The 10,202-nt window shown below is 40.2% G+C and overlaps 1 protein-coding gene across 2 annotated transcripts; it reads right to left on the bottom strand.

Moving 5' to 3' along the window:
- Positions 1-214: 214 nt before the first annotated feature.
- Positions 215-6,710, bottom strand: LOC115572282 (spindlin-Z-like). 2 transcript variants are annotated; one of them, XM_030402205.1, is made up of 5 exons: positions 6,577-6,710; positions 5,883-5,924; positions 3,748-4,007; positions 3,102-3,335; positions 215-1,488 (listed from the first exon to the last, which is right to left on the bottom strand). In XM_030402205.1, exons 2-5 carry the CDS (start codon positions 5,900-5,902, stop codon positions 1,283-1,285), a joined length of 720 nt encoding a protein of 239 aa, XP_030258065.1. In that variant the 5' UTR covers positions 5,903-5,924; positions 6,577-6,710; the 3' UTR covers positions 215-1,282. The 2 variants fall into 2 exon arrangements, with proteins under 2 accessions (XP_030258065.1, XP_030258066.1); XM_030402206.1 differs by lacking the exon at positions 6,577-6,710 and adding an exon at positions 6,228-6,484.
- Positions 6,711-10,202: the final 3,492 nt, after the last annotated feature.

Below are 10,202 nucleotides of genomic sequence, written 5' to 3'. Positions count from 1 at the left end.
CTTATTTCAGAACAGATCCAAAACATTTATCAGAATACTACACTAATTAATTGCTTGGATAACAGAATCCAACTTTGCATAACTTCACTCATCAATTTATAGAGAGTTGCTCATGTTTCTTATGTGATTTGCTACGATTTTAAATTCACGTCATCTCGCACAAACACACTCGCTGCCACACAAGACGGCATGTCGCAATAACTGGACGAGAAAGTCATTTTCAAGCATCTTTGTTTTACGTTCATAAAAATGTCTCAGATTATATTTACAGAAAGAAAAAAAAAACAAACATACTTAGGGTCACAATGAACAATATTTTGAGGCCTGAATAATATCATAGCACATCATTCAATTTTTTGGCAAATAATACAGACTTCAGTCCGAAATACCAGACGAATGTTGGTGGCCGATTGGAACTACATAAATAGTGTGCAGCACAAACACCGCTGAAACAACTTGACATCAACATCAGTCCTTTTCATATATTATCATAATGTAGAAAAACTTGCAGTTTACATGAAAACGGAACAGAAATATGATACATGACTTTAGAGAATAATCCATGTTTTTTCTTCTTCTTTTTTTTTTTTTTTAATGCACGACGTGAGACAGTCGAGTCTCATCGATGCCGATACACTTCAACTGCTATCAGAGTTCACGGCGATGGTGAAACGAGCACACCGGTCAAATGAATTTTACTTCTATATTCAACAAACTGAGGCCGACCTCAGCGACACACATAAAGCACAGCAGACACGTTTTCGCCAAAAATGTCACCAGCAGCAACAGCCAGATGTTCCTGATGAAATAAATAGCATGGGCATATAAAAGTGAAATGAAACACGAGTAAAACACAGAGGTATAAGGTAAGAAAGCTGGATTCGTTTAGTTTGATGTGTCGCTTACAAAAAGTATGAATTTGGAGTTTGAAAGTTGCACTATACAAGTGTGAGTGAACCAAAAACGAACGTCTAGCTCCATTTCATCTGCTGGGCTATACAACCGGTCTCAGACCTGCTCTATTTACATTGAAGACGACCTCATAGTCATACATCAAGGTAACTTAAAATTAAGAATCAAGACCAACGTGTCTTGTAAAGTGAGACTGAGAGAAACCTCATGAGGTTAAGAGAAAACAAAAACAGGGCTTCTGTTCTTCAGCACATCGGCCCCCCCCCCCCCCCGACTGGAGGAAATCTGACATCTGTAACACTTTAACGGGTGAAGGACTGGTCGAGTCAGAGAGGAGCCATGAGCTGAAGATGAAACGGGACAGTCAGTACTAGGTGGTCTTCACCAGATCGTAGACGTGGATGTGGACGTCATCGTCATATTTGATGTAGTACACGGTGGGTTTAGCCGGGACCTGGTAGATGACCAAGCCCGTCCTCTTCAGGCCGTTATCTGTGACGTACTCCACCTGTTTACCCACAAGGCTCTCTGGCTCCTCACCTGGCTTCCTGTCTGCCGGCAGCAGATGTTTGTTTTCTGGATGATATACAAGACAAACAGGAGTCATTATAAGACCAGAAGCATGTGACTTCTAAACTTGCCAACAGGGCGACAGATAAACTTGTTTCACCAAGATCCCATAACGTCCCCACAACCAATTACAATCCTGACGTCAATGGAAACCATGTAAATATAAAATGTTCCACTCCACTTGCTCCTATCATCTATAGCTGTAAGTCAAAGGTGCACAATGTAGTTTTTGAGACAAACCTTAAGTAAAAATTTTTCATGACTGAATAAACCAAATAATACAAACTGTCCTCAAAGGACAAGACGATTTCAGACTGTTTTACTCTGTTGATATTTGGACTCGGCCACCTTTCTAACTTCTTTCGGCATTCTGTGGACCGTACTCCTCTCTGACGACAGCTTGTTTATTCAGTAATGGAAATATATCATATAAATATTTCTATTCTAATATTATCACCTCATCTGGAAAATGTGACCTTTCTGAGTTTGAATTTCTTTTTCAAAACAACACAGTGCACTTTTGAAAGTATTAGCATTCAAAGTACTTTTACCGACAATCTGCCCTCAGCTCAAATATTTCAGTACATTTATTTATCATAGATTTGTTTTGCTTCATGCTCCTCTTACTATACATTCTCAGTCCTAAAGCCAACCGATACAATGGTCAAGGCTGACCTATCCGAAATACGGATTGTATTGGTGTTTATGTTGTCTGATATGCAGCTATTAAAACTTTTTTTGGGGAGATTTTACTGCGAAAAAGTTGCTTGAGATAATTATATCATTATTAGGTTAATTTAGTTTATTGTTAAACTGCAAAATATCCAGCCTCCGTTACACAGTTTTGTCACAAGTGTCACAAAAAAAAATGTGTATATATTGGCCGATATATCCATATATATATAAAAGTTAAACATTCAGAATCAGTTCTGTTCTACTCAGTCCTGTTGTGTGTTTGGTGTTAGCTGCATTAGCTGTTAGCTCCCTCAGCCAGACACACTGCAGGACTCTGCTGCTAACAGTCAACAGCTAACTAACTCTCTAAGGCAGAATTATTGTTCACCAGGTAGCTCTGGGGAAATAATAAGATGCGTCTTCTGTTAATCGAGAGTTTGCTGTGTTCTTTCAGACTTTGAACCTATTCTTCATAGGTTTGGCTCTGAGTAGGGATTTTGAGTAGCCACATCACTTTCTTCCTGAAGGTGTCCCACTGATGACGGGATGATTCTAATCCTGAGGCATGTTTGCAAGATAACCTCAGGCACTAAATGATCTACAGTTTGAAAGTGAACTTTAACCTCTACACAACAAGTTTATTTATTCTCCTCTCCCAGTCTCATCAAATTCCTGGTCTCTGAAAGATAAGACATGACATGATAAGACATGCTAAGTGCCAATAACACTAAATGCTCTTATAACTGAATCGAGCCAAAACTCTGCACAAAATCTTCCAAAATGAAAAAAAGGCAGCATAGAGATTCAACTCTTTTTTTTTTTCTCCCCAACGCTGACTATGTAAATTTGTCCTGCTCTCTTCCTCCCACCTTTTCCAGGAGCATCTGAAATTTGAAACACTGACAATTTTATGCACACAAACACGAAAGCTCTCATTGCTGTACCAGATTCAGGCAGGACGCGCAGATCTCCGTCCTTATAGTCGTCCCACAGCTGGTACATGTACAGCACCGGGTCCTTCTCGTAGGTGATGTAATACCAGTGGGTCATGATGGGGGCTCGGGACAGCACCATGCCTCGCCACTCGTTTTTCTCACCGTCCTCCTTCTCGAACAGATGCTCCACAGCTCGGCCCACCAGCTCCTCCGCCCCGGGAGGCACCTTGATCTTATTGTTCACTGCAGGAAGAAGACACTTTGATAAGCCCGTTAACTGGAAAACTTTATGGCGCCCACATGGCACATTATAGTACGGCATTAAAATATTATTACAATATCTTACAGTGCTGAGATAGCACCACTAAAATCCCTAAAACAGACAGACTCGACAGACTATCAGTTTTTCTTATTATCGGTTTTATTTTAGGTCACAGAAGGAAGGCACTTGTAAATTTGCCATAAAAAAAAATTACATTGACTCAAGTTAAAAATACATTCTTTCACATAAATAGTCCAGTATCGATTCGACTAAAGTGTTCACGTTGTCAGAAGTTAAAAATACCAGTCCTCAATTCTTTACAGTTTACAAAATGCACACCAAAGCAAAGCTTTAATACATCCACGATAGAAAAAGAGATGCTGTAGCACTCACCAACTTTCTCGGCCAACACCTGCAGGTTGGACACCCGGCTATCTTTGAAGAGCTCGATGCCGTATACGCAGTCGAAGCCGTCATATTTCACCATGTACAGGGAGCTGTTCACAGTCAGGCGCTCCAGAACGGTGCCTTTCCACTTAGTCACGTTGCCCTTCTCCCTCCAGGTGTGCTGAATCCTGCGGCCCAGCAGGTTGTCAGGGTCCGGGCTCAGGGTCGACGCCGAGCTTTCACTCAGCTCTCCACTGCTACGCTTCCTGTGAGCGTGTAAGGAAAAAGGTCCTTATTAGTATCGATGTATTAGCTGTAGATCGAAAGTAGGATGAATATTTTATAGCTATTTTATCGATCAATATTAGTGTTATGTGAAGTCTTAAGATAGGAGATGAACTGGTACTGTACCAAACACACAGGGCCCCAAATGGAGAGCACTCTATTCTATGGAAACGTTGAATATGCACTCGAGTGTCAGAGGATAGGTGCTACAGCTCATCCAACTGGTGTCATATTTAGTCATCATCCCACTGATGAAAACTTGCTTTAGTGCCTCTAAACATCACAGTGTGGGTAGCAAACAATCTCTGTGAATATTCATCCGGTCCAATATTACTGTTAAATGTCTAATTTAGCTTATGAAATAGTGTCTGTAGTGCTTATGATGTGCCAATGCCTAAGACCCCACAGATGCTTGGCAGATTTAGCATTGCAAACACAGCCCAATCACACATAACATTATTCTTAATCATCATCCAAGTACAGAGGCCAAATATGCCAGACTGAATTACAAAGAGTGGATCACAAAATGAAATGATGCATTTCATAAACCCATTCACTGTAATCTACTCAGTCTAAATTCAGTTTTGCTTTGGTTCAGAGCTAAAGTGCATAAAATAAAGTATGTCAAACTGCTGTGGAATCAAGTTTAACAACACTAGGCTAAGTACAGTTTTTGCATCATAAAAATACAAAAATGTGTTTGCTTTTGGTCTGAGGGTCGCATTAAAGGTGCAATATGTAAGAAATGTGTTTAGAAATAAGAAATTACAAAAATTACCACCAGAATATGAAGAAAGAGGGGTTTGACATCATGTGAAAGTCTATGTACTGTGTTGCAGAGACATCTACTGGAGCTTGCATGCTAACAAGCTAGCCCTGCATGTCTTCTCTCCTAATGCTGTCAGCACTGTTTCTGAGCTCCCAGTCAACACCGCTAACTGCTGCTAACTGTAGCTGCTGTTAACTAGTTAGCTCAGTTAGCCACTGGACGTTACAATTATACCTGCACAAAGCCATGGAGGCAAAGTCCAATTCTTTCCAATGAGAGCTGCTCAGTGGTGCACGAAGCCAAAATGATTCGACTGTCTTCCGTACTGTGGAGCCCACAGAGCGTGAGCACTAAAGATTCAGGCTAACTTGAATTGAGATATAATAATTTTATCGTGCTGCTCTTCTGGACTTTCCAAGCATTATCCGACCAAATGGCTCAAATTATGACAGTCAAACGAATTATGTCATGGGGGTTGTGACGCTAAAAACAATATATACACCGTTTTACAGATACTTCTTTCACAATGTAAGCTTATGGGAAAAAGTGTTTTTGGGACCTAGTGCATCACGTGACAAAGTAATTACACGGTTTGACTACTATTAAAACTGTCTTCAAACCCCGGCGCTCGTCCTGGGAGCCTGTGTTAGCCGTGCATCTAGTGGTTACTATGGCAATATGCTGCCCAATAATAGTTTGGAGCATGAAATCCAAAGGAGGCCAGGTCTTACATAATGTGCATTTAAGTGTTCATTTTGGTCCTCCTAGCATCAGTGGTTTAGTGAATAAAATGTCCATATGAGGCCAATGACACCTTCATTCATTCATTCATTTAATTCAATTTGTCCAACAGATCTTGCACCACCTATAAACGATGGTTTCTGCTTCAGAGGTATTTATTTAATTTGTCTTTTGATCATCTAACAGATTAATCGACTAATCCTTTGCTAGTTGAGTTGAACCCAAGGGGATTAAAGTTGTTGTCAGAGTCATTAGGATTTGTTTACAGATCAGTGCAGAGTCTTTCCTGTCGTGTCATTAAAAGGTGGACCAAAGGTCAAAAGGGTTGAATCAGCAGTGATCCTACCTGCCCCGTTTCTTTGACATGTTTCCATAAATTCACACAACCCTGTGAGACACAAAACAGACCGGTTAGTGAATATGACAGGACCACATCACCTGACAACTTCATTTATATAAATAAAATCACATTTAAGCAGTTATGAGTGCAGCAGACAGACGTGTCACACTAAACTCAGTCAGCAACAACAATGCAAATTATCCAACAGCCCGCATTACCGGATGTAAACAACGTAACTGCGGCAAGCCCAATGCTAATGCTAGCCGACGTGGCTAAATGCTAAAGAAGCATAACGTTGCAGGTTTAAACATTTGCACAGCTAACATACAGCTGATAAATGTTCAACTTCACCGAGACGAGCGGAATAAAACGCCGACGTGTCGAGTGTCGCTGGTTGTGCGTCGCTCCAGCGGGTCTATAAATGGAAGCAGCTCGGTATCCAGCGTTAATGAGTCCCTTCAGTCACTGTTTATTTTTAATGAGTTACATTTCTGAGCACTCGGCTGCTGTATTTCGACACATCAGCTAGCTGAACAAAAGGAAACGCATTCGCCATGTAAGCGCTGATTTTGCACACTGGCTGGCAGCTTTCTACATTTGCGGCACAAACAAGAACTGACGGTCAGAAATTCATTGACATCTTTAATGCGGTCGACGAGTTGAAAAGGCGGGAACCGGCGGAATAAACTGTTTGCCCTACCTGATCAATAATTTCACATGTGTTTGTCTTTGCAGAGCAGATTCCACCACCTAACGTAGGCTGGATACACGGAAACGACCCCGCTGACAACTACAACCACCAGGAGCGCCGCTTTCGCTCGCAAAGCACTCTGGGACTTGAAGTCAGTTAACGTTCTTCCCTTTGATTGAGTCCAACTCTGGAGCCAAATTATACTCACCTGTACACACGCTGGTGTTTAATGTATCTGAATCAGTTGGATAGTAGATTAAAAACATTTTGTTCTCTTTTGAATGTTTTGGATACACATGAGTTTACATTGTCGTGGAACTACATTTCCCATCATCCCCTTTAGATTCGGTCCACATTTTTCCCCTCTGTCTGACTGCCTCACATTTCCAAGGAATTTCTGTGATAAACGCCTCCCAAATACCAAGTAAGCAGTAATTAGAGTCACATACAGAGCTAGAGGCCTTTAAAGGCATATTAGTGGATTTAATTAAATAAACAAAGACAAAATTCCTCAGGCAGTAATGTTTAGGCCACAATTATATTCTTTTCATCCACATGGTTTATCCTTTATTTATACTTGTGTACCCCCAGTGCATGCATTTGATCTCTTGCTGTAAGGAGAAAACAATGTAATGTCTTTTAAATTAATTTTGGGCTTAAAAACATACAATTGATTTTTGTGTTAGCCTATGAATAAGTCAGAAAAGCTGAATAATTAAAGATTATTTGTGATTTTTATAATACAAAGGAGTAAAGAAGGTCACACCAATCTTCATGGCTCTTATATCTTCTGTTGCTCAAGTGTTACATATGGTTATATAGCAACATAACATTTATTAATTTAATCTGGTATTTAATCAATCATATGGTATTTGGATCTTTTATGAAAGGCGTGGTTATACAGTAAAACACACTAGCACTGTCACACTTGGATGCTCTAAACACTGAGGGAAAGGTCGACTTCCATGATGCTGAATTGCTTATTTCCACCACAAGATGTCATACTAAACACAAACTCTCTGCCACCGGCTGCCCTGACCGACTTCAGACGATGGACTGAGCAGTGTGGAGAGTGAATGATGCAGTACCCTTGGGTGCCTGTCTGTGTGCTTTTTCAGGGTGAAAGCTTTTGGTTTTATCTTGTGCCAAACCACCTGTATGTGTATGACTCACCTGTGATGTGGAGGTGAGAAAAAGCAGTGCCTTAACCTCCTGGTACTGGCAATCGCAAGGCAATCAGCAGCAATACTACATGTACATTTATGATTGTGGGCCCACTCCAGCGACAAAAACCTCCTGCCAGCTTTTGTTTTATTTTTATTTGTTACAGACGACCCATTATTCATTAATTTAATCACATGTTTATGTTAATTTCTCTTATTTTAGTGTAAAATGACAGGACTTTGAAACACACAACTGCCCTTTTACCAAACACAATACACACTTTAAGACAATCAGAACATTGAAAAGAAAATAACTAAATTAAGTACCATGAATATTGAAGAAAAATCAATCAAATAGCACTCCAAATAACCTAGGTTGATATGCCACTGTGTAAGTGCTTTAAAGGCAAAAACATCAAATTTAAATTGAAAAAGATCTCGACTTGAAAAATAAGAAAAAGATAGAGCGCTCCAAACCTTTTTCCTTACCGTGTGAAAGCTTTGCCACAGCCGTAACACTTTGTTTTAAACGGAAACAGACACCTTTTTCAACTTGCCCCCTCCAACTGTTCCCCTGTTGTATTACTGTTGGTGCCGCTGGCGCAAACACAGTGTTAGCAACATGGCCACCGCTAGCAGCCTGGCTACGGTCCAAAGCAGAAAAACAACTGTAAGAATCCCGATTTGACCAAGAAAACCCTGATCTCAGTGCTTTGAAAGGGCAAAGTAACACACTCGGTTCTATTAATAAGTCTGCAGGTTTTGTTGCTTACTGATCTAGTACACAGAATGCCGGTTGTGGTTGTAAGTCCTGGTTGTAAGAGAGAACACGTATCAGCGAGGGAACAAACTTTGACACAACATCGGCGCTCTTGATCGGGTGAACGCCCGTCTGCTCACTCTGTCTTGTTTCACCTCGGTTTCCGTACGTCTTTCTTTTTCATCTCTCATCTCTCCATCAGTGGGTTTCTTTTCATTTTGTAGAGTTTCCACAGTTATTCCAATTGTTCCACCGTTACCTGGGGATAGTGACCGGGGAGAACAACGCCTCTTCCTGTTTTAGTTTCCTTTGTGACGCAATGCGACCTTCATTTTTGCAGGGAAAATATTTATAGGGACCTGTGACATTTTTCTACAGCTATTAAACTGTGCAATCAGTATTAACTCCAGAATGACAAGTTAAAGCAAAAACATTGTCTTTGGCCAGTTTAAGGTCCTTGTTATTAGCATTAGGTGTTAGGTAATATGCCGTTATAAGTCCTAGTGGTATATTTATTTAAATAAATAAGACTGACTTAATAGTAGAATAATTATAAACATAGATTACATATAAAAGTCAGACATGTTTTGCTTTACAGGGCAATGTTAGCGCTTTGGATCTGGTAGAAAGCATAGTAAGTGTGTGTAGTTTACTGCTATAAAATACATGATAAATGATGTTTGTAATGCTCTTACAAGTTTCTCATCAGTTATTATAATTATGTGTTAACTATGCTTTTATTAACACTTATATAGTCATAATAATGTTAATGAGCATCTTATAAGGACTCAAATTATTAATTTATTATAAAGCAGCAACAAAAAAACAGGAAAATTGTTAATGTTGGGTTCAAATTTTGTGATTGGATGAAAGGACCAATATTTGAAATTTGTTTCAGATGTAATCTTATTTCTTTCATTACTGATGATAATGTTATTTTAAAAATTTCAGTCAAACGTTGAGTCTTTGTCATGAACCCATGAATTTCATGATATCTTAGTATCTGGTGTTTCCCCTCACACACTCACGCTGACGTGCCTCATTTGTACAAAACCGGATGACTCATGTTTTCCCAGCGTGATTTGACATCGTTCCACAGAGCTTCTTGTGTTGTCACAGAATGCTGAGATAACATGAGTGAAATGGAAATATATATATATATCTATTTACATTTAAAACAAACGTAAAAAGAGTTAAGACCAGTGGTCTCAGACTTTTTGACCCTGCATGTCTGCCGTAGATGCTGGGTGAATTTCTCTGCAAAAACAATGCAGGTAGATGTCTCTTTTCTTCAGTTGAACTTCTTGAACTTAACAATCAGCCTCACGACACTCATCTATTGCATTGGACTGTTTGTTCCCAGCTGAATCTATTAACCACATAAATTTACCACCAGACAGAAAATCTGCCGCCTGCCATTAGCAGCTGCGGCGGTCTGAGCGGTTGCAGCCCGAATTCACTCTTTCTAATAATCCCATTACGATTCTGCATTTAAACAGTTTGACCGCAGATATTAACGATCAGTCCGCCACAGACGGAATGGCTGTGAGGTGCTAGTCAGTGCTGTAAGGCTGACAGCCTTCAGTGTTGTTATCGACACAAAGCTGTCCGGCGTCCAAGGTTGCCTCCTCTTGTCCTTGTTGTTGTCACAGCAACAGAAAAGGCCTGGATGTTGGAGAAATGGGCTGACTTCTTCTTCTCTCCCCACCCCC

The sequence above is a fragment of the Sparus aurata genome, chromosome 21, assembly GCF_900880675.1.
Source record: "Sparus aurata chromosome 21, fSpaAur1.1, whole genome shotgun sequence".
In the NCBI taxonomy this organism is placed as follows: Eukaryota; Metazoa; Chordata; class Actinopteri; order Spariformes; family Sparidae; genus Sparus; species Sparus aurata.
Note: the sequence above shows the minus strand (reverse complement) of the source record. Positions and strands in the feature narration are given on the sequence as shown.